This window comes from Pteropus medius, unplaced genomic scaffold (genome assembly GCF_902729225.1).
Source record: "Pteropus medius unplaced genomic scaffold, Ma_sr-lr_union100, whole genome shotgun sequence".
NCBI classification, from domain to species: Eukaryota; Metazoa; Chordata; class Mammalia; order Chiroptera; family Pteropodidae; genus Pteropus; species Pteropus medius.
Window position 1 is genome coordinate 264,471 of NW_024341895.1, and position 22,980 is coordinate 287,450.

Below are 22,980 nucleotides of genomic sequence, written 5' to 3' on the forward strand. Positions count from 1 at the left end.
CACTTGGGGATAAAGCTACCATGGCGAGCATCACACATGCAGGAAGTAGGGCCTTCTGGATAGGATGGATAGATGAGGTTTGGGCGGGTTACTCAGTATGAAGAAGGGAGTGGGTTTGACATATTCGAATAACTTCTCACATTTAGGTTACAGCATCTGCAAACCTCAGTCACTTTTGCCCCACCCACTCAGCCCCACATCCTGTTGACTCTTACAAAATGTCTCAAGTCTGCCCCCTCCTCTCCGTTCTTTGGGTCCCTATCCTTTCTGAGGCCTCACCCCATCCTTCCCTATATTGCACCAACCTCTCCTGCACACACACACCTCTCCACCCTCCATCAAAATGATCTGTTTTTACGACTTTTTAACTGTATTAAAGATAACCAAAGGTTTTTTAATTAAAACTGCACAGAAGTGTGAAATCTGTCTCTTCTTCACTCAAAAATCTGTCTCCCCAATTTTTAATGTCTCTTAATGGTATTCTCTGCATGTAAAAGCACATAGGTACCAAAAAAAAAACACATAAGGTGCACCTTATGTGCACAGATGGAAATACATTACACATAAAGTCTACACTTGCTTAGAACTCAATGAATACCTCTTGAATGGTTAAATAATATATTATGGAGATCTGAGATCAAATGTTCACTTCGTCCCCCAATAGCCCATTTCCCAAATGAAAGCCAGGGATCAGATGGTGTACCTCCCCGTGCTTAAAATTCATTAATGTCTAGAATGACACTCCTCTCTCCACGGTTCACAAGGCCCTGCATGACCGACCTTGAAAAAGACACGTTCCTCTCCACCTCAGAACAATTGCATTAGTTATCCACCCTTTCCAGAATGCTCTAGCCTCATGACCTTCCATTGGCTCACTCTTTTCCTGTCAAGCAATAGCTCAGAAGTCACCTCACAGAGAGGCTTCCCTGACCCAGCAGTATCATGTCCTTCTGTTTATTTATTTTTAATATAACCTTGTACTCTTTTCTACATTTGTTGTTGTGTTTCCCCGTTTTATTATTTGAGCAGCCTCTGAGGTCACAGATGTTTGTACTGTTCATCTCTGGTTCCCCAGAACCTAGCACACAATATGTTGGACAGGTGACTCATTCCACACTGGTACACCCAGTGCGCCATCCTGGAAACACATCTCTCCAGATGGACAGTTAGCTCGCTTTCCGCCTTTGGCTATCACAACGGACCCACTCCAACTTCAGAACTAAGTGCACTGAAAATTTTGACGACTACTGTCAATTTCCTTCTAAAAAGGCTGCCCACTCAACACGACCTCTTCAAAAAGTAGAACCACTGTTTATCGCCTTTCGAGGGCTGGTGACAGGATAGAAGGGGATGAAGATGCCCATTTTGCAGACGAAAACATAGGCCAGGAAACATTTTAATCCCGGATTTCAGCACAGACTCTATTAAAGGTCGACCCTACGACTGCCCTGGGTTTGCAACTCCGCCCCCGGGATTTGTTCTGTTGTCCAGGAGGATCTCAGGCCCCGCCCCCTCGCGGAACGCGGTACGCAGGGCTCGCCCCACTTCTCGCGAGAGTGGGGAGGCGGAAAATGGCGCCGACGTGAGCGCGAGCTCACAGCTGCCCAGGGAGTCGCCGCAGCCTCAGCTAAAGCCGCCCGAGCCGCGGGAACAAGAGGCTGAGCCAGGCCGAGGATGGTGAGCGTGACGGCGTGGGTGCGGCCAGCCAGCGGGGACTGGCGGGGAGCGGCCCTGTCGCGCACACACACACCCTCTGGTCGGCCCCGCCCCCACATCCGGGCACTCGCCGCCACTAGCTGTCATTCGGCGAGCGCCCAACCCCCTACTTCTGGGCCCTGCTTCGACTAGGCCACGCCCACAGGGCTGGGACTCCGCCCTTGACCCTTATCCATCCGCGTCCCTAGCACCTCCAAGTTTGCTTGCACGGCTTAAGCCCGGCAGTAATATATATCTCCGTTCTCAAACAATCCACTCGCCCACTTCTGGCCTCTCCAGAATCTTTCTAGCCACGCCCTGTTCAAATCCCCGCCTTCATAACCTTTATCCTGCCCACCCCCTGTAGGCCACGACCCTGTCGCATAGGGGGCCTCCCACCTTCCCAGGTTGGGAGGAGGAGATGCTCCATTCACTGGAGCTATTCCTGACAGACGGCCTCTTCTGCATTTGGGACACGCCCACCTCCTAGCCTGGGAATGGAGACAGAGGCAGGAGCACAATCGGCCCTCATCTCCTGCCCTCTCTTGATGGTGACTCTTTAGGATGGGGGCCGACTGGGCGATATCTCTGGGGCATTCGCTACTTCAGGAATGCCCAATGGTCTTGGCGGGGTGGGAAGGGTTCCTCTGGCTGGTCCTAGCAGAACCTGGGACCAGAAGGGTTCTCCCTACCTTTCTTCTACCAGGAGAAGGAACCCTCAGGGCCCAGCCCGGACATGCCGGCCACTGCAGAGCCCAGCTCCAGTGAGGCTGATAAGGAAGTCTTGTCCCCGGTTGTGGCTGCTGCAGCCACCTCCTTCTCCATGGGGGAGGAGCCAGGCCCTGACCGGGCAGCCACCCCCCCAGTGTGGGACCGAGAAGGGCTTGGAGGGACCCAGCAGGGTGCCTCCCCAGTCCCAGATGGTGTCCAGCCTGGCCCTGGAACCAGCCTTGGCCCGACCAGCACAGTCTCCGGGACCAGCGAGGATCTGCGGCTTCCCAGACGACGCCCACTACCAGGTGACCTGTGATGGGGCCTTCTGTGGGGTCACAGGCCCCGGAACAATAGCAGTGAGGAGTGCAGAGTATCTCCAGACTTGAGGCTTATCTAGAAGGAATTACTGTTTACTGAGCACGAGTTTACTGTGTGCCAGGCTGTGACTACAATGATAAGCCAGGCCAATTCGTCTCCTGCCACTTGGCAGCCCAGTCTGATAGAGGAGGCAGAGGGTAAAGGCCCCAGTAGGAAATCATAGGATAATCCCAGCCTCGTTTATGCCTCTGGGACAGAGCCGTGGACAGTGTGGGTGGGGAAGGTACAGGTGACCCAGCTGTGTGCATCCTACAGGAAAGCAGATACCCTGCTCCAGCCCTGGCTGCTGCCTCAGTTTCCCCAGTGTTCGAGACCTGGCACAGCATCTCCGTACCCACTGCCCACCCACACAGTCTCTGGAAGGTAGGGCCAGGGTAGGTGGTGGGAGGCAGGTTAGGGTGGGAGGTAGGCTGACCTTGGTCACCCTACTGCACTCCTTTGCCCTCCAACCCTGCCTTGCCAGGCAAGCTGTTTCGCTGTTCCTCCCTGAGCTGCACTGAGACCTTCCCCAGCATGCAGGAACTGGTGGCACACAGCAAGCTGCACTACAAACCCAATCGCTATTTCAAGTGAGACTCTGACCATCCCAACTTCCTCTGGTACCCGGTGACCCGGCTTCAGGCAGCTCTGCTCACCTCTCGTGTAATAGCCAGTACCTAGGGTCCAGGCCTCTCCCCTTCCTAGTCGGGGGTTGGGTCTGGAAGTGGGAGTGGCCTGGGGCAAGTCCAGCCCTTACCTGCCCAAGAAGAGACGTAGCTGGAGCGAGTCCCAGAGACGCGGAAGGGGTGGGGCTTACGTGGGGGTGGTTCCGCCCAATTCATACCTCCCTAAAGGAAAGCTGACCACCTAAGTCAAAATTGAGACTTCTTCCTCGTTTTCCCAGGGCTCCGACCCGGACGGGTCCGGAAGGGTCGCGGCCACAGTAGGGGGGGCGCTTAGGGCAAGCTCCTCCCCCCAGGTGGGGAATCTGTGATTTGGGCCCGGGCTTCCTTACCACGCTCGCGGGGCAGGTCGCCAAGTGGCATCAGATAGGCCCCTCCCTGGTCCCCCAGGAGACCCAGCCCTGTGCCCGCCCCCAGGTGTGAGAACTGCCTCCTGCGCTTCCGCACGCACCGCTCGCTCTTCAAGCATCTGCATGTTTGCGCCGAGCATGCGCAGAGCCCAGCCCAGCCGCCACCCCCTGCCCTCGACAAGGAGCCACCCGCGCCCGAGCGCCCCCCGGAGTCCGACCCCGCGTCGGCGCCGGGCCTGTCGTTCCCGCTGCTCGAGCCCTACACGACCCCCGCCCCTACCCCCACCGGGCCCTTCCTGCCCTACTTGAACCCCGCGCCCTTTGGCCTAAGCCCCCCACGCCTGCGCCCCTTCCTGGCCGCCGCGCCCGGGCCGCCTGCCTCCAGCGCCGCAGTCTGGAAAAAGAGCCAAGGTGAGTGTGGTGGCAGAGCCGCCAGAGGGTGGGCTAGGCTCGTGACGATTTCTGACCTTAACCCGCGTATTTACTGCAGGTGCGGGCGGCAGCCCGCGAAGACCCCAGGGCGGCTCCGACGCGCCCTCAGGTGCGTGCAGGTGACCACCAGGGCGGGATGGAGGGGGTTGCTGTCCTGCGCCCTGCCGGGCCCAAGAGATACTGGGAGGCAGCAGTGCCAGCCCCAAATACAGGATTTTGCCTTAAAAATTACCGGCCCTCGCGCCTTCATCTGCGCCGGCGTTTCCGTGTAAAGCTCGCACCCAGTTCACGAGTTCTCCCTACGGTGGTTCCGAGGATGGGAGTGGGGGACACGGAAAAGTCAAGTTCAGTGCCTCCAATTCAGGGGGGAGCACACCCAGGGAAAACGAATCAGCCAGACCAGACCCTCGGTGTCCAGGAGCTGATCGGGAGGTGGGGAAAGGTCCAAGCCGCCCTCGCCCATGTCCACCGTCCTCGAGGCTGGACCGGTCCTCCGGGCTGGGGCCGGGGACTGACGGGGTCCCGCCTGCCCGCAGGGCACGCGGTCTCGAGCCGCATCGTGTGGGATCACACGCGCGGCCGCTACTCGTGCATGCAGTGCGCCTTCTCCACGGCCTCGCGGCCCGCCATGACCCTGCACCTGGAGGATCACCGCCCCGTCGCCCCCGCGGCCCCGGCGCCCGGGCTGCCGCGTTCCGACGCGCCGGCGGGTAAGGCCTGGGAGCGCGCGGGTGGGAAAGGCAGGGGCCCTGAGGCGAAGGGCAGGGCCAAGGCTCAGGCGCCCCTTCCTCTGCCCCACCCAGACCCGGCACTGCTTGCACCCAAGGTGTCGCCGCTGCTGTCAGAGGGGGAGTGTCCAGTTTTCTCGCCGCTCTGAACCCCGCCGCTTAGGGGGTGGGGCTGTGAGGTGTGGGTAGTTTTGTAATTTTAGGGGGGCCTGAGATGGATGGGGCTGGGGACAATAAAAAAGGCGCGATGAACTGGCCTGTGCTGTGTCTTGGTCCCTTGCCCTCTGATATGCAGTGGGCTGGTCTAAGCAGTCCTGGGCACTTACCACTGGGAGGGAGCTGTCACTGTTCCCCTTCCCTGTCACCTCAACACTGGGAACAGGTCTCCAGCTCAGTACCACCAGTGCCCACTGTCCTGTCCTGCCACTTCCAGAAGCTAGATGGGATGGAATTTCCCAGTTTTACTTTTTTATAAGTCCCAGGAATCAGTGGGGACGACAGGCTTGGAGGCTGGTGCTGAGAAAATGCTGCGACTGGCCCAGCTGGAGTCTCCCAGGTGCTGAGGCCAGTGCTGACCCACAGGGAGGTCACAGGGTTGTGGGGCAGCCCTCTCAGAAGGTAATGCAAGGTCCCCAGAGCTGGGCAGTCTGTGGCAGGCTGAGACTCAGGCCTCGTCCTTGTCCTCGTTTCTCCCCCTGCCCTAGCTCTGAGGAAGAGCGTGGGTCAAGGTCAGCCCTGGATAGCCTGGGCTTCTTTCCTCCTTACCACTCCCCTATCCTGGTCCTCTTCCCTTCCTTCATGGGAAGTCAGGCCTGGACCAGGGCCAGACTCGGGTGCCACACTGCTGTCTCAGCCCTGCTTTCAGAACCGAGCAGGCCAGGCCTCCTGGGTATGGAAATCCCATGTGTTGTTGGTAGCCACCCCTCAGGCTGGGTTTACCTTCTGTATCTTGCGCTCTTCCAGCCCCATGGTCCTCTAGCCCAGGCCTCAACCCTCTCTCCTTCCTGGGGCACTCAAAGCAATCCCGTCTTGCTCTTCCACTCTGAACACTCCTGGAAATAGGGGTCTCTTCTGATTGTGCCCTGCCCCACCCCCACCTAGTACCTTTCAGTGTCTCCACACAACTATGGATGAAGATCCTGTTCTCATAGCCCACAAGGCCCCATTTAAATCTCCCCACCACCACCCAAGGCCACACAGACATCCTGTGAGAATGCACCTGAGCTAGCACCTCCAGGCCCCTGCTTAGGTGGTTATTATTCAGCACCAGCTGTGGGACCAGATGGGAATGGGGCTCTAGGGCCCCCTGAGCTACCCTCTTCAGCCAGAAGGCTTGGAATCATGACTGTGTGACCCTGGGGAAGACTCAGCCCTCCTGCATCTCACTTTCCTAGTCCTTCAAATGGATGTCATGATGATCAGCCCTGGAGTCCTCATAAGGATTCAAAGGACTGGGGAGAGAGGGATGGGGTTTAAGCAATGTTTGGAAGTGATTCATATCCCTCCGGTCACCAAGCCATGGCTTCCTGGACCTTCTCAAGGACCTGGGGAGGAGTTGTAACAGCTTCTAGTGGCCTGTTTTACAGATAAAGCGAAACTATGAGGGTAAGCTGACAGCCCGGACTCTAGCCAGGACTAGTTCCAAACCACTCTGATTCCATACCACCCTGGAAGCTAAGCACAGTTAGTACCCATGAGAAAACCCAGGCAGCTGGGCCCCAAGGGCTCTTTCCCCTTTTCTCACACTTCCAAGGCCCCTAAATGTCCTGGGAAATCAGGCCCTAGTCTCAGGCATTCCTGCATCTCCAGGGGCAGGGTTTAATGGTCCCCTTCCCCCACATCCCCAACCAATCTCCAGGGTACCAGGGTCCCTCAGCCACCCCCAAATCCAGGCCATGACATTTCCCAGTCTGTCAGGACCTTTCAGAGACCCAGGGCCAACATCTTGGTCCAGGTACACTCCCACCTCCACCCTATGACCCATGTAGATGCAGCCACCCCTCCCAGGAGAATAAGGGGTCCACAGCCTCCACTGCCCTGGAGTCAGCTGAAGCTCTGCGCTGAGGCCTAGGGAGCTAAGTCACCTGGCCTGGGGATCCTGCCCACTCCAAAAACTACCTCCTTCCTCCCTCCTGCCAATTCATATCCCACTTTTGTCTTCTCGCCTGGGAATCATTACTGCTCCCGGTGTCCCTTCTAGGTACCCACAGCCCCTGTCCTCCCTCTGGCCAAGGTACAAACCACCCCCACCCCGACTTCAGGATGCCTGAAAGCTGAGTCCTCTTAGGGCCCCAGCCTGCACAGCAGAGTGCCCAGGAGTGTCAGACTGAGGGAGAATGAGAGGGGCCTGCACATCCTGGCAGGCACCCACCTTGAGCAGCTGTCCCAACGCGGGCAGGCGGGCCAGAGACTGCAGGTTCTCATTGAAGAGACTGAGCCACTCCAGGAGGCTTCATTCCATGTGTGGCTGGCCAGGTGCCTGTCCACCACCCGGCAGTTATCCAGCACCAGTTCTGATACTGGCATATGCCTGCTGGGTTACCCCCACCCAGAACTGGGAGACAGGAGGTGAAGGATGCCACAGCCCGAGCATGCCCATCCCGGGCTCCCAACTCCTCTGCACACTCTATGGCTCCAGGATCAGCCACCCACATGCTCAGTCCTCCTGGTGCTTCATGTGGCTGCCCGGGCCACCGTCCCCCCACCCCATCCCCCTGGATTAGGGCAGTCGGGTGCACTGCCTCTGGCTACTGCGCACAGGGACCAGGTGTGCGCCAGCTGCAGCTCTCAGCTTTGGCCCCCCTCCTATCACACATTTCCAGACACTTGCCCCAACAAACCCCCACACACACCCTCAAGGCACCAAGTCAGACTCTGGCCAGCGCTCAGTTCTCCCCGCTTCTGGTTCACAGCTCCAAGTACAGCCCTCTGTCCATGTTCAAGGCCACTCAGCGAGGCCCCAGCGGGGAGCCTCCAGGATGGTGCCAACACACAAAGGGGAACAGGGAGCACACGACCCTCCATGCTGGCAGGGGTTCCACCAGGGAGGAACCCTTTAAACTCCAAGTTCCAGGCTAGGGGTGTCCACACCAAGTGGCCTGCCCAGAGCCTGGGGAGTCACTAGTTGTCATTCAGTCCTTTAGCTTACCTTGATTGAGCGCCGACTGTATGCTCTCAGCCAATCAGCCCTTGTTCTTTTATTCCCTCACCAAATACTGAGTCAGCCAGCCTATGACCAGCCTGTGCTGTCTAGTGCCAGAGACCCAGATAGGACCCAGACCTCATCATCCCTGGCCTTCCGAGACCCTGTCTGGAAATGTGACTCAGGATCCATGTTTGTCTGTGCAGGGACAGGATGCACAGGCACAGAGGCTCCAGAATCCTCAGGCTGTACTCTTAAAGCAGACACATCAACAGGCAGTCACTTCCGATTGTGCTGCCTGTGGACTTCGTGGCAGGGCAGGCAAAAAGAGCTCAAGACAAGAGCCTCCTTCCCTGTCTCACCTGGATCTTTCTGGAACTTCTGTGTCCTTACTACTTCAGGTGTGACCCTCGGACCAGCAGTATGAGCATCACCTGGGATGTTGCAGCACCTGAATCCTACCACGGACCGGAGGCAGACCCTGCACCTTAAAACAGGGACTGAGGGGGACTGATGGGCACCAGTACTTCTCAGCTTAGCTGTACCTTAAAATTGCCCCACAAGTGTCTAAGACACCCCCAGGTTCAGGCCACACCCCATAGCAACTAAGTCAGAATTTCTGGGACCACCTCCTCGTAAACGCCTCAGGCAACCCCAGGGCATGGCTAAACTGAGAATCAGGGCTCTGCACTCTCCTACTGGGTTCCCCTCCCTCTGTGCACTGAGGTCACTGACCTCCCAGGGACCTTATCTGGCTGAGCCTCACGTCCTAACAGCGCTGGTCTTGCCCACTACCTTCACACCCTCTTCTCTGACCTCCCAGCTGTCTCGATTTTCCTCCCACCCTCTGTCCAATGGGAACCTGGGGTGTCCTTAGGGGCCAAAGCCTTGGATACTGCCTACCTGCCCACCCTCAAATCTGCCATCCCAGTGGGCCATCTGCTCAGCTACAGCCATCCACGGCCCCACATGACATCTGCCCCTGCAAAAGGGAAGTACTGCCCGGAGTCGGACCACAGTGAAATGTTGAAATGAGGAAGGTAAGTGAGGTAAGGAGCAGCAGAAAGGCCTCACCCATCACACTCAGCAGAGTCCTGGGTCTCCTGCCAAGAGCAGACCGTTCCCCTTCCCCACTGAGAACGCCCCTCCCAAGGAGGCCCCGGCTGCAGTTGGCCTTGGCCTGCCTCTGTTGGTAGGAGGTCCTCAGGGTTTGGCACCATGTGCTCCTTGGAGCCCAGAGGTTAGCAGATCATGTGGTAGGAATGAAGGGGGACAGCAGAGAGCCCAGAAACTAGTGACTACATTGTGAATGCACTGACCTGCAATGCACAAAGCAGGGAGACTAGCTGGCAGGTCAGGAACTCAAGATCTGGAGACAAACCTGGGGCCAGGCCGTTCCCCCCTCTTCCTTCCTCCTCTGCCCTCCCCAACCAGTGGGGCCTGTGGAGCAGAAGCCACAGTCACTTCCTGAAGGCAGCAGCCCCAGCTCAGGTCCCACTCACCCTGTGACCCATCATCCGCCTGCAGCCATGGTGAGTGAATCCCCGAGCCCTGGGAGAGTCCCCACTGGCTGGAGGCAAGGGGTGCCACAGGTGGAAATTGGGGGGCATATTCTAAGAGTGGAGCAGCAGAAGGGGCCAGGAAAGCCATCTGGGAAATGGGAATGACCGACACAAAAGCCCAGAGGTGAGAAGCAGCCAGGACACAGCTCTGGGACAGTCGAGCTCCAAGGGGCCTGCCTAGGTCCCTGGCTTAGGCTGCGACTATAAGGGGGAAAGATAAGAGGCCTCAGACAACTCCCTTCGCCCCAGGTCAGCATGAACAGCAACTGGTAACAGACGGCCAGGGTGAGCACAGGGGCTTCCTATGGATGACAAAGTAGGTCATTCACCTGCTGCCTGCTCCCACCTCTGCCAGTCCCCCCCAGGCATGACCTTTTAACCCCACGGGTCACCCATGGGTAGAGGGTGGCTTTCAGAGGCATATTCAGACCCCAGGCAGGAATTGCAGCCTTTTCTCACATTCTCTGGATAGGAAAGTGAGCTACGGGCAGGAGAGGCCATGTAGTTCTGCCCTTCCCCTCCCTCCCCCATCTCCCCCAGGTGAAGCCAGGCTTGGGGGCTTCTGGAGAATTTGTCATCAGAGCAGGCCCAGCCTACTTTGTGCATCTGCCTGTGTCTGAATGATGGTACAGGGTGGTCCCCACAGCACCTGGGACAAACTTCATGTACTATACATGGCATATGCATCTGACCGTGCCCGTTTCACGAGGCATGCCTGCCAGTCCTCATGGCCATTGTTGACTGTGTCCCTGACCATCAGCTGGGGCATCTGAGACTGAGAGAGACCCTGTGCCACATTTGCCACCAGGTCAGGTGTCTCTGCATCCATCTATGTGAATCAGACTGGATGCAGCTGAGTATACACCTGACTTTGTGCCCTCTATGTTGTTTATTTCAACAAATATTTACTGAGTACCTACTGTGTGCTGGGCATTGGGAGGATAGCAACAAATGAGCAAAGTCACTGCTCACACATTTAAAAATATACATGAAATAAATATAATACATGGTGGTGGGTACTAAGAGAAAAATAGTGCCGGTTGGGGATTCAAGGTTAACAGGTTTCCTCCAGCTGCTCTGAGGACACTAACCAGAGATGGAGGGTGGGCAGGAGTCAGGGAGGAGGCAACTGGACAGTGCCTCTGGCGGATGACAGCACTGTAGACAGCACTTCTGTGAGAAGTGGTTAAATGCCGGATGTATTTTGCAATTAGAACAGAAGGGACTGGGGGCATGGGGGAAGAGGTGGTTAAAGAACAAGAGGAAAGTGGCAATGTGTCTGTGACAATGTCCTTGTGTCCCAACGTCCATCTCTCCACCACCCCTGTGTGTACCAGTCCCTGCCTGACTGGCTCTGTGTCCCCTAGGGGAGCCATCAGGACTTCCGGAGCCTTCAAGCAAAGTTCCAGGCCTCTCAGCCGGAGACCAGCGAGCTCCCCTTAAAATCCCCAAAGCCTGAGTTCAAGAAACTCCTCAAGAAGTTTCCGCAGCCTGAGCTAAGTGAACACTCCAAGAAACCCCCGCAGCCCGAGTTCGGTGCAGTGCCAAGGAAGCCCTCACAGCCCGAGTTCACTGACCTCCCAAGCCCCCAGCTTGAGTTCAGTGCAGTGCCCAGGAAGCCCCCACAGCCGAAAGTTCACTGACCTCCCAAGCCGCCAGCCCGAGTTCGGTGCAGTGCCCAAGAAGCCCCACAGCCGAGTTCGCTGACCTCCCAAGAAGCCCCCCCCCGCAGCTTGAGTTCGGTGCAGTGCCCAGGAAGCCCCCGCAGCCCCAGTTCACTGACCTCCCCAGAAACCCCGCCCCAGCCAGTTAGTGCCTGCAGTGCCCAAGAAGCCCTCACAGCCCGAGTTCACTGATCTGCCCAAGAAGCCCTCCAAACCTGAATTCAGTGAACTCTCCAAGAAGTTCCCACACCTCGAAGCCACTTCATTCCCCAGGAAGCCCCTGCAGCCTGAGGTCAATGAGGCCCCTCAGAAGGCCTTACAGCTGGAGCCCAGTGCACTTGCCCAGAAGCCCCTGCAGCCTGAGCTCAGCAACCCCACCAGGCCCCCAGCAGAACCCAAACTCAGTGCATTCCCTAGGAAGTTCTGGCAGCCTGAGACCAATGAAGCCACCCCGAAGCCCTTGCAGCCTGAGTTCAATACCTTTCCAAAGAAGCCCCCACAGCCTGAGTTCAGTGAGCTCCCCAAAAAGCCTCAGCAGCCCCAGGTCACTGGCCTCCCTAAGAAGTCCCTGCCACAGCCCGAGTTCAGCGAAGTCCCTCAGATGCCGCCCTGGAAGCCTGAGCCCAGTGAGCCCCACCCCGACGCCTCACAGCCCAACTTCAGTGCCTTTCCAAAAAGGCTCCCACTGCCTCAGCCAAATGACGTCCCCAAGAAGCCCTTGCAGCCTGAGTTTGGTGACCTCACTAGGACGTCTTCAGAGCCTGAAGTCTGCGTGTTTCCCAAGAGGCCAAGGCAGTCCGAATTCAAAGCACTCTCTAAGAAACTCCCCCAGCCTGAGCTGGGCAGCATCCCCAGGACATCCTCAGAGCCCGAGGTCAGCCTGATCCCCAGGAGGTTTACAAGGCCCGAGGGCCAGGGGCACCCCCGCAAGTTCTCACAGCCAGAGCCCAGTGCTCTGCCCAAAAAGCCCGGGCAGACGGAGTTTTTTGGGAATCTCTCTAGAAAGCCTCCGCTACCTGGCTCTCTTTCAGAGAGCTCACTGCCCACAGCCATTGCGAGCTCCGGCCCCAGGTTCCTGCTTAGCCCAGGGTTTGGAGTCAGGCAACAGCGGTCAGGAGCGCTCACCCACAGTGGAGGGTCAAGGCTGGGCCTCAAACCTGGTCGCCCACCCCGGCGGAGGCCTCTGCCTTCTGTCAGCAGCCTGGGACCCCCTCCAGCCAAACCCCCGCTGCCCCCGGGCCTCAGGGACGTCCAGAGCTTTCAGAGACCCTCAGCAGCAGCCACAGGTGGGTCAGGGCAGCCCAGGCTGAAAGGACGGGCTAGGGGCTCGCTGGCCATGCCTGCCTCCCTCCCGCTCCTGTCTCTCCACAGCTCTGCAGAGGACCCACTCTTCTGCTGGAATCCACTTCCAGGCCCAACAGCCTAAGGCCATCCCACAGTGAGTGTGGGGAGTAGTGGATGTAGGAGCAGGTTATGAAGCAGGTCATGAGGCTGAAAGAGGCCCTCATCTCAAGTATCCCTGCAGGGACCCGGATGAGATCTACGAGCTGTATGATGAAGTGGAGCGCACAGACGATTCCAGATCCAGCCCCAGGGGCAGAGGTTTGTTGGTGGTGGGTCCAGGCACCTGGGACACATCTGTTGCTAGGGCATTTTTTTGCCATGCTGCTGGTGTGAGGCCAAGCACCAATCCAATTCTCTGACAGCATGGAGCAAGCAGAGGGTAGGAGGGGCTTTTCAGAAATATCATAGCAGCTCCTGGTGGGCGGAACAGTGTGAGGAAGGGCAGCATAGATGCCAATAGCCAGTGAGCTTGGGTAGCCAGGCCAGGGCTGCAGCTCAGGGTGGTGACAGTGGAAGGATCAGGTAAAAAGTGGCAAGACAACTTGGCGGTATATTAAGCAGGGGTGAGAGGGAGTAAGTGAGCTTGACTTGGATGAGGCCCAAGTATGGAGCCTTGACTTGAGCCTGGATATAGTAGTGGAGCCACCTCTGAGTCAGAGACAAAAGTGTCAGGTTCCCTCATAGACCTGTTTGTTGTGTTGGAGGTACCTGAGGACTTGGACCTGGAACTCAAAGAGAGGCTGGACACAGGGTGTGGCTCTGGCCTCTCTCTCTCTCCACTCTGGAGTTCCAAAGGACCCTTCTCTTTCTTTTCCAAGTCTCTGCTCTGGGAGGGCATGATGCTGGCCTAGCAGGCCCACACCTCCAACCCAGCTCCGTGGTTAATGCCTTCACCAACCTCACAAACTTCCATGGAAGCACTTTAAATGTGTGTCACTGAGTCTACACTGCCCTATACCTCCCAAGGCAATGTCATGACCACTGTACAGATGTGCAAAATTGAAGACCCAAGAAGTGACTTGCCCCAGCTCACACAGCCAATACAGAGGAGCCCGGGTCCTCTGCTCCCAGGCTGTGTCCCTGCCCTGGTTTGAAAGGGCCTCCTGCAGGGGAACCTTCCATCAGGGTTATGTATCTTCAGGATGCTACCTCATCCTCCCCATCAGCAGCCCCCACCTGGCCTGCTGCCTCTGTGGCCGCTTCTGAGCTTTCCCCAGGGGCTGTTTGCAACAGCCCTCCAAGTTAGCACAGAGCTTCCTGGCAGGGGCCTTCCTGCTTCCACTCCAGTGAGGCTCTGTGGCTCTGCTCTGGGAGGGGCACTGTTTGGGACCTGGATGTAGTAGAATGCCTCTGGCCATTCTACTACTTCCCAGCAGCCTTGCAGGCACAGTCCAACCCCTCTTCCTCTCCCCTAACCCCATACAGACCAGGAACATCTCCACCTCTGCTCACTGCCCCTGCACCGAATCCTTCAAGATTCCCATCGAATACGATCATCCCTGGATCTCCCCCTTCTTGAGACAGTGTGGGGCTATTAGTACAGATTGTTCCAAAGGCGGCTTTGTCCTTTTCAAGTCTATCCTCCCACTCTCCACTTCACTTGGAGCAGTAGCAGCTGGGGGCTGGGGCCAGCTCTTTCCCAGCATCTGAGCAGGCCACCCACAGGAGCCTGCCTTCCCCTGTGGAGCTAGCTCAAGGTCACACTGCCAGGAATCTTGGGCCATAGGTGCACCAGGTCCGCCCCGTAACACAGTGCCCACGAAGTGTGTGCTCTGTGCTGTGGTGGGTTTATAGGGGCTCTGGGGTGCCGACGTCAAAACTCCTCCCAGCTGAGTGACCATCTCCGCACTGGGCAGCCTCTGGGAGAGGAAGAAGCTGCTGAAGGAATATTCTGGGTGGGACCATGGATGGCACCATCATCTGAGCACCAGGCTGAGGCTAGAGGCACATGCAGTGTCTGAAGGGTGAGAGTATACTACCACACAAATACCCCTCAGTGGGCTGCCTGATGGGAGGGACTGCTGGCCCAAAATGTCAAGACACTTGGAGTTATTCAGAGAGGACAACGAAAAGCTGGGGGCTTCAGGTTCTGGAGGCTTCACTCACCTGTTCATGAGGCTCTAGCGATAACCCAACCCTTCGGCAAGCAGGCGCCTACCTGGAAGGCTGGCCACTTGCCAGTAAAGTCAGCCTCACCCTGGGAGACATCCCTTACAGCCCAGCCTCACCATGAGCCAGGCCAGTCCAAGAACCCCACCCAATGAGCCCCTTCTCAGAGGCCGACTTAGTTTGCCTCCAGGATATGCTTTTGCCTCATTTTTGACCCAAATCTCTTTAATTCCCAGAATTCAACCTGCTCTAGTGCCAGATATAAAGTAGCCTCAAAAGTGTGCAAATAAATCCTGCCTCTCTACCCGCTTACTAGCTGGGTGACCTTGAGCAGATCACTTTATCCCTCGGAGCCTTTATCTCATCAGCAAGTTGAGAATGACAGTACTGCCTGCCTGTCATGAGTAAGGTTGTTGTGAGGGTTGAATTAACGTGAATATTTCTGCCATGCCTCGCGTGTGTCACAAGTTAAGAAAATGAGAGGCAATCCAGTACAACTCACAACCAAGGACAAAGGCCTGGGGAGAGGATGGGCAGGTGGGCACAGTAGGGGTTGGGAAGGGGCCTGGCCAGAATGAGAGGATATCTTAAGAACTGCCACAAGGAAAGCTCACTCAAGATCAAGCCACCAGGGCCAAGAGAGGCTGAGCCAACAATCTCCGCCCTAAGTTGTGTTTTGACTGCCCCTAGATGAAGTGCCACCCACCCAGCAATCACCTAGAAAATCACAAGACTCTGAGCTCAGGTAACACAGGGCAAGGGGGGTGGGACAAGGAGGGGCTGAGCTCTGGAAGGGAAGTAGAAGGGGACCGCTGAGGCATACATCTTGCTCACGAATATCCAATTCACTGGGGGGCTCAGGAAGGAGAAGGTCCTCCAGCCACAGCCGTTGCTGCCCACGGACCCGAAGGTGCTGAAGCAGATCCGGAAGGCAGAGAAAGCTGAGAGGGAGTTCCGGAAGAAGTTCAAGGTGTGGACACCAGGCTAAGCCAGAGCCCTAGGAGGGCTGGGCTCAGCCTAATTGACCAAGGCCCCATGAATTCCATCCTCAGGAAGAAGCTGGGGCTCCTGGGCAAGGGGGGGGAGGGTGTCAGCACAAGCCAAAGCTCTAACATATACCTCCCTAGTTTGAGGGGGAGATTGTGATTCAGACGAGGATGATGATTGACCCCAATGCCAAGACGCGTCGTGGGGGTGGCAAGTACCTGGGGATCCGGCGTGGGGAGATCCTGGAGGTGATCGAGTTCACCAACAAGGAAGAGATGCTGTGCAGGGACACCAAGGGCAAGTGTGAGTGAGCCGGACCGGGTAACCCTGGGGAGACAGGGCTCACACCACCGAGCCAAGACTCACCCATTCCCACTCTCTTCGTAGATGGCTACGTGCCTAGAACAGCGTTGTTGCCCCTGTGAGTAATGCCCTGATGCAGGGGGTTAGGGAAGGGGGGCAGTCGATAGGCCAGGATGACCCTTGCTGATCCATCTGTGCTCTCCATCAGGGAAACAGAAGTGTATGACGATGTTGGCTTCTGGGGTACGTAGAAATTCTGGATGGGTTGGAAGGCATCACAGTGCCTCGGGAGGGGATAAGCCCCCACCCCACTTCCCTGGGGGCTGCTCAGTATCTGCTTATGGGGAGAGGGATCCACTGGAAGTCACTATTCCTCTGCAGATCCTCTGGAGAACCAAGCATTCCCCCGGGGACAGTAAGGCACAAAGGTGTGGGGACCTCGGACAACATGCCGGCCCAGCCACCCACTAGCCCTGGATCCCAGCTTGGAGGTTGCAGAACTGCCAAGGGTCAGGTCTGACTACGTACGTGGACTACATAAAGCCCCCTTTCAAAGCCATCCCTGCTTCCTGTCTTTCCTTTCCCTACTGACTGGCACATACAGTGGAGCCATGATCAAACACTCAGGGACCTATGGGGTCAACCGCCTCCTTCATGGACTCACTCCTGAAGGATAAAGGCCAGGAAGGAGAAGTGTGGCAAGGAGAAGGTAGCAAGGGAACTGATACCTTGCTAGACTTCAAAGTGGGAGTCCCTTGATTGGACCCCCGTCAGCTGTTGGCCACAGTGGAGAGGGAGATGGGCAAGACACGTCCCATTCTGCAACCTTCCACATGCAGACAGAACAAAGCAGCAGCTGTTGCTCCCTACAGGCTGCAAACAGCTGTCTAGCTTAAGTGGACCTATGTATGAGGTCACATTTTGGTGGTGGTGGAGGGGGAGTGACCCAGTTTTCATAGAGCCCAGGGAACCAGTTCAGCCTGAACCTTTACAGGACTAAATACGGTTAGAAACCCACATCTTGCTGGGTCTGTTTTAGCAAAGCAATGCTGCTATGGACTGAATATTTGTATCCCCCTGCCAAAATTCCTATATTGAAAACCTAATGCTCAATTTGAGAGGTGATTAGGTCATAAGGGCAGAGCCCTGAGAATGGAATTAGGGTCATTCCCACCAAGTGAGCTTACAGCCAGACAGCACTGTCTACGACCCAGGGCACTGAATCTGCATCTTGATCTTGGACTTTCTAGGCTCCAGAACTGTGAGAAATCAATTTCTGTTGTTTATAAACCACCCGGCTTAATGGTATTATTGTTATAGCACTTGGAGCGGACCAAAACAAAAGCTGAACTGCAAATGAGCCTGATGCAGTGTCTGCACCTCTCACAGAAATTACACAGGAGGGAGACAGGACAGCTTTTGTGACAGCTGACAGCCCAGTACTCCATTACCAGCAAAAGAGCATTAAAATCCACTCAAGATTCAGTTTTCATAATGAGTTTTCCTAACATGGCAGGGTTGACCAACCAGCAAGAAAGGAGATGAGATCCCTGGTGGTCACAGCTCCAAAGGTAGAGAAAAGACTGAGTAAATCCAAACCTCGAGTAATGGCCCAACAATGAGCGCGTGCACGCACACACACACACACACAAAAGCAGGCAGCTTTCAGGAACTGGTATTTATTATCAAAGTCATATTCGATGTCAACAAGATGCCACAACTACAAAAAAAATTGCGCACATTGCAATCTCAATGCAAACAGTCAAATGGAACCCCAGTCATTAAAAAAGTAATTCAAATTACCCCAAAAAGCAACCGAATTTTTTAAACATCTTTATACATCCAGCCAACAAATTAAAATGGTTAACAAGAAAAAATACAAATTCAGAGGTCTGGTATCGATGTTTAAAAAAGGCAACTGCTTAAGCATTTCTATCGATTCGAACATCAATCTCTCGGCCACTCAGCTTCATCCCATTCATCATCCGGCAGGCTCTCTCAGCCACCTCTGGAGACTCAAACTTAACCACACCGCACCCCTTGGACTTCCCATTCTCCATCTTGATGTCGGCATACAGCACGTGGCCTGGGCACAGGGAGGGAAGAAGAGACCACAACTCATCAGGCAAACCAGAGCTTAGCCTCAGTCTGGGCTCCACTCAGTCCAGATCACCTGTTGAATTTCGGTTGGAGAGTCAAAAGGGAGAGTGGCCCCTGGGCCTGGCACATGAACGCTCAGAACACAGCGGCCGGGACCCAGCTACGACAGCCCTCAGCCCCATTGCCATTCTTCTGCCATTGGGACAACAATCTGACAGGCCCCATGATAAGCCTTCCTGGCAGCTTCAAATGTATGCCTTTATAGTCAAGAGTTTTTTTTTTCAAAAGTGGGGGGCACACATGAAGCCAACTTTATATTCAGATTTTAGAGGCTTCATTTTCAATACACCACACTGCCGCTTTTACAAGGTCACGACCAGTACAATGGGCACTTCTGCACTGTCCAATATAAGCTATGTAATAATTAGCAAGTGGGTTTCACATATTCATTCAAGCACCAATTAAGCATCCATGTATGTGTCAAGTGCCATGGAAACAAGTGCACAGGAGAAGAGTCCTAGAAACACAGGGCTCCACTTCACTGACTGCCAAGGACCGGACAATGCAGCCAATGCTAGCAGCCCACGAGCCTAGTCATTAACTCTGAGGGAGGGTCAACATCCCGGAGGGCTTCTCATGGGGAAGTTCTGAAATAGCTTAAGTTCACCAGATCAAGACTTGCTGACAACAGCTCTCAAAAGAGCACTTCTGGGGCTTCTGGAGAACAACACTAGCAACTCAGGGTTCAGAGACAGGAGGGAGACGAAACAGGAGGGACTAAGTCCTACAGGGGCTTATGAGTTTGGACTTTCTCTTGTCAGCCTAGGGGCACCTCCAGGCATCTGAGGCACGGAGAGCTGCATGCTCCAATCCGACTTTTCTGACTATCTACTACAATGCAGAAACTAAGGAATGGGGACAGAGGGCAAGAAGGCAGGCTATAGCTCAACAGGTGAACTGAGAGCAGAATAAGGAGAAGCAGCAATCACGGTGAAATCTGAGCCACTACTAAAATAGGAAATGAGAACATTTCTGAGGAAGCCATGATCCAGCAAGCCATGCAGACCCTCCCACTTGACAGAAGTGGTGGGGGTGAGGGTGAGGGGGTCCACCCGGACACAACTTAACTTCCATTAAGCCACAAAATGAGCTTTCCAGAATGGATGCCTGGTGTGCCATAAAACCACAACCAGACACCCTCAGCCTCATCAACACAAAAGCTACCGCAGGCCCAGAACTTGCAAAGCCTCACCCACAGGACCTGCTGGGCAAGCGCTCTTTGAGGCATGACCCAAGGGTGCTGTGATGAAAAGTGACCTTGTCTCAGTTGTATTCATTTTATTTAGGTTTCTCACTTAGCCATGTGACCCTAGGAACTGACTTTGCCTGACTCATCTCTAAAATGGGGACAACGCTACCTCCTTTCAAAAACTGTAAAAGGAGAAAAAAGATAAGGATGAAATGAGAACACAAAGGAAAAGTGTCTGACACATAAAAGGAAACTCAACAACCTGCTTGAATATTTAAATAGGCAGAAAAATGGCAAGTCCCATCAGTCTTCTAGTGTCATGGAAAGTGGCTGTGAAGACAAAGATGGAAGCTTCACTGCACGACTCAAACACATCACCAACAGGCTAAGATTTCTGAAGCCACAACATATGGAAACACGTAGACAGCTTTTCTCACTTACCACATTCGTTGAATTTGTCCTTTAGCATCTTCCATGTAAAATCAAAGGGGAGCTGAGATTTAAAAAAAATAGACTGGTAAGTGATTCGACAAAACCCTAATGTATAAACATCACCATTGTCTCTGATAGTGACTTGAAGGATTTATTACACACAGAAATTGGCTGACCTTCAAACTGAGACGACCGACAGAGAACAAAACAAGTCTGCCTGGAATGTGGTTCTAAACTAGCACACCAAGTTCACTCCCTTGTGGCTTTATCTGTCCATGGGAGCAACATGCAGAGAAAGCAAAACGCAGTTGCCTGTGGTTCAGCCCACAGAGCCACTGAATAGTAGCTAAAGGTGGTCAAACTGGTACAGATAATTCAGATACAGCCATTTTTTACTCAGAACTGTCATGCTAAGGTTTAGTGGCTCTTCAAGCCAAGAGATAAGAAAACTAGAGTTCTTAAGCTATGTATCTAGTAGTCAGAGAAGTCCAATGGGTTCACACAACCCACTATTCTTGCTGCATGGAATGTCACAAGCTCTCACATTCCCTCTGCATCCTACCATCAATCTTTGGGGACAGTGGCAAGGTGGCCTTGCATGCTACTCAGCTTCCTTTCAGAGGGCATCATCTCTGACTTCAACATGACGTGCCACCTGACTTCCTACCTCCCTCCTCCCTTTGTGCATACCACTGAGAGGTTCCTGAAAAGCCACTTACATTTCTCACAAATATCTGGCAGGCCTTCCTGGCCACCCCAGGAGCATGGCCTCCAGCTCCACCAAAGGAACCTGCGAAGCTTCCTCCAAAGTTGCCACGCTCCATCTCGATGGCGCGGTCAAAGCTGGCACCGCCACCGCCACCCATGGCTAGGCCCATGCGCTCAATGCCAGCGCCCAGGGCCGGGCCCATGGCGGGACCCATGCGCTCCAGGCTGTTGGCACCCATGCGCTCCAGGCCCATGCGCTCGAGACTGTTGGCGCCCATGCGCTCCAGGCCCATTCGCTCCAGGTTGTTGGCGCCCATGCGCTCCAGGCCGGTGGCCATGCGATCCATCACGGGGCCCATGCGCTCCAGGCCAGCCCCCATGCCTGCGGGCACCATGCGCTCCATGCTCAGGCCCATGCGCTCGATGGCAGGGCCCATACGCTCTACACCAGAGCCCATGCGCTCAATGGTCTGGCCCACACGGTCGATGGGCGCGGCCATGCGCTCAAGGCCAAAGCCCATCCCGGCACCCATGCGCTCCACGCCAGACCCGATGCGCTCCATGGTCTGGCCCATGCGCTCGATGCTGGAGGCCATGTGGTCTAGGCCCAGTGGGCCCATGCGCTCGATGCCAGAGCCCATGCGCTCGACGGAGCCCATGCGGTCCATGACCAGGCCCATGCGCTCGATCTCAGAGCCCACACGATCCATGCCATGGCCCAGGCCTGCGCCCATGCGCTCCATGCCGGCACCCCCAATGCGGTCAATGCCGGGGCCCATCCTCTCAATCCCAGGGACACTGCCTCCGCCTCCACCTGAAACAGGGACACAAAACACAAGCAAATATCAGGACTTGTACCAGGAGGATGACCTGGGTGCAGAGGCCTAGGCACTTCACAAGCTCAACTACAATTCAGAAACTAAGTCCCACGATTTCTTGTTAGACATCCCTCAAATGTTGACAACTGTTAAAGCTAGACAGTGAGTACATCATTCTTCCTATTTCTGTGCCACAGCTGAAATTTCCATAATAAAACTTTTAAAAGGGAAAACCCAACCCTGGCGGTCCTGTGTCAACAATGTTCTCCATGTTAATTCCAAAGTGCTAGGACTTGTGACAAATTTTATGAGCCATGGCTGTCAATTCCTGAGAACTCTATAGTTTTCCCGCCACCAGACTGAGAAATGCTCTCAAAGGAGAGGCTAGGAAATCTCACCCTTGGAAGGTCACCAGGTATAATGGATTACATGGTGACAATTCAAAATCACTCATCGCCTTAATCCTCTCATAGCTCATCCCTCTAAGATGGCTGCTGGTGGCCAGTCTTACTCCATTTCCTTAGTATCTCCAAAGCAGAGAAACTTTTATACAGCCATATAATTAAAAAAAAGAAAACACAAACACCAACACCAGATAGACCCTCTGTATATAGATCAACACAGCCAGCCACTTCCAGGGAAACCGCCAACCGACTTGTGTGTGTAACTTTGCTGACTTTGGAGGGAAAAAAGTCGATGGCATCAGAGTAGACTCTGGAAGAGAACTAGGATCCATCCCTCATTGCCACAGTTCAGTTGAATATATGCTGGCAGGTAAGCAGTGAACAGTGACCCCATGATGCTTGCAACTCCAGACAACGGGGGTATGGCGCTACCACCAAGGCCACCGCCCACTACTTTTCCACATGCGGAGCCCAAGGGGCCCCCTCAACTCAAGCTTCACCACCACCACCACCACCACAACCAGCCTCTGAAAATGGACAGTTGAGCCCACACTCCAGTCCAAGATGTTAATTTAAGAAGAAAAAACTCAGCAGTTTCTATTAACTGCTTCTCTGACTGACTAATATTGTGACCTGGCTAGAGTTACTCCCCTTCTCTGGATGTATTTCCTTAGTGAATAATAGCACACCAAGTGGCAAAATGTAAATACCACTTTAAGAATATTAGACTTTCAGAGCAGAAATTTCTCAGAAACTATAAAAAAGGTAATTAAGAGAACTCGAGAGGGGAGGTTGCATGCCTAAGAGCATCAGAAACGAGGCTGATCTCCCCAGATGCCAACGGCAGCAAAGAACTAGGAAGAAACTATGCCCATGTCTAGAATCAGCCCACCACAGAAAGAGCAAGTGGAGTCACCAAGGAAATGCCAAGACACTCAGAGTCATGAGGACAAAATGGTCTGAAAAAATTACATTTAGTTTTAAATACCCAATTAAAAAAATGTATTAATGGAAGGATACATTCCAAAATGTTTATAGCATTCATCACTGGGCAGTAAGATTTCAGATATCTACTTACTACATAATTTTCTGAGTTTTTATGAGTATAGGCTTATATTTTAATAAGCATCTGTTATGTATTAGGTGGCATATTTTTACAATCAGGTAAAATATTTACTTTTAGAAATTTATAATTTTAT

The 22,980-nt window shown here is 54.6% G+C and overlaps 3 protein-coding genes across 16 annotated transcripts in view; 2 read left to right on the plus strand and 1 right to left on the minus strand.

Annotated features, from left to right (window-relative positions):
* Positions 1-1,518: 1,518 nt before the first annotated feature.
* ZNF414 (zinc finger protein 414) lies at positions 1,519-8,639 on the plus strand. 3 transcript variants are annotated; one of them, XM_039857625.1, is made up of 8 exons: positions 1,519-1,677; positions 2,402-2,714; positions 3,043-3,150; positions 3,251-3,356; positions 3,867-4,210; positions 4,290-4,340; positions 4,768-4,941; positions 8,503-8,639. In XM_039857625.1, the coding sequence occupies exons 1-8, from the start codon at positions 1,675-1,677 to the stop codon at positions 8,526-8,528; spliced, it is 1,125 nt and encodes a 374-aa protein (XP_039713559.1). In that variant the 5' UTR covers positions 1,519-1,674; the 3' UTR covers positions 8,529-8,639. The 3 variants fall into 3 exon arrangements, with proteins under 3 accessions (XP_039713559.1, XP_039713548.1, XP_039713537.1); XM_039857614.1 differs by lacking the exon at positions 8,503-8,639 and adding an exon at positions 5,035-5,218; XM_039857603.1 differs by lacking the exon at positions 8,503-8,639 and having other exon boundaries at positions 4,768-5,215.
* Positions 8,640-9,056: 417 nt separating this feature from the next.
* On the plus strand, positions 9,057-17,363 carry PRAM1 (PML-RARA regulated adaptor molecule 1). The gene is given in 12 exon segments (XM_039857688.1): positions 9,057-9,150; positions 11,031-11,317; positions 11,350-11,473; positions 11,476-12,613; positions 12,699-12,765; positions 12,853-12,929; positions 15,471-15,525; positions 15,642-15,750; positions 15,908-16,070; positions 16,155-16,188; positions 16,279-16,313; positions 16,452-17,363. Coding segments are annotated over 12 exon segments (2,145 nt in total). The 5' UTR covers positions 9,057-9,132; the 3' UTR covers positions 16,490-17,363.
* Positions 17,364-17,729: 366 nt separating this feature from the next.
* Positions 17,730-22,980, minus strand: part of HNRNPM (heterogeneous nuclear ribonucleoprotein M) — a 37,740-nt gene continuing 32,489 nt past the window's right edge. For 7 of the 12 annotated variants that reach the window (XM_039857523.1, XM_039857542.1, XM_039857525.1 and 4 more), the window contains 3 exons: positions 20,571-21,373; positions 19,861-19,912; positions 17,730-18,156 (listed from right to left, as the gene is read on the minus strand). In XM_039857523.1, the coding sequence (XP_039713457.1) occupies positions 17,993-18,156; positions 19,861-19,912; positions 20,571-21,373 (1,019 nt within the window). In that variant the 3' untranslated portion in view covers positions 17,730-17,992. The remainder of the gene's footprint in view (positions 18,157-19,860; positions 19,913-20,570; positions 21,374-22,980) is intronic. The other 5 variants (XM_039857593.1, XM_039857537.1, XM_039857549.1 and 2 more) reach the window with 2 other exon arrangements.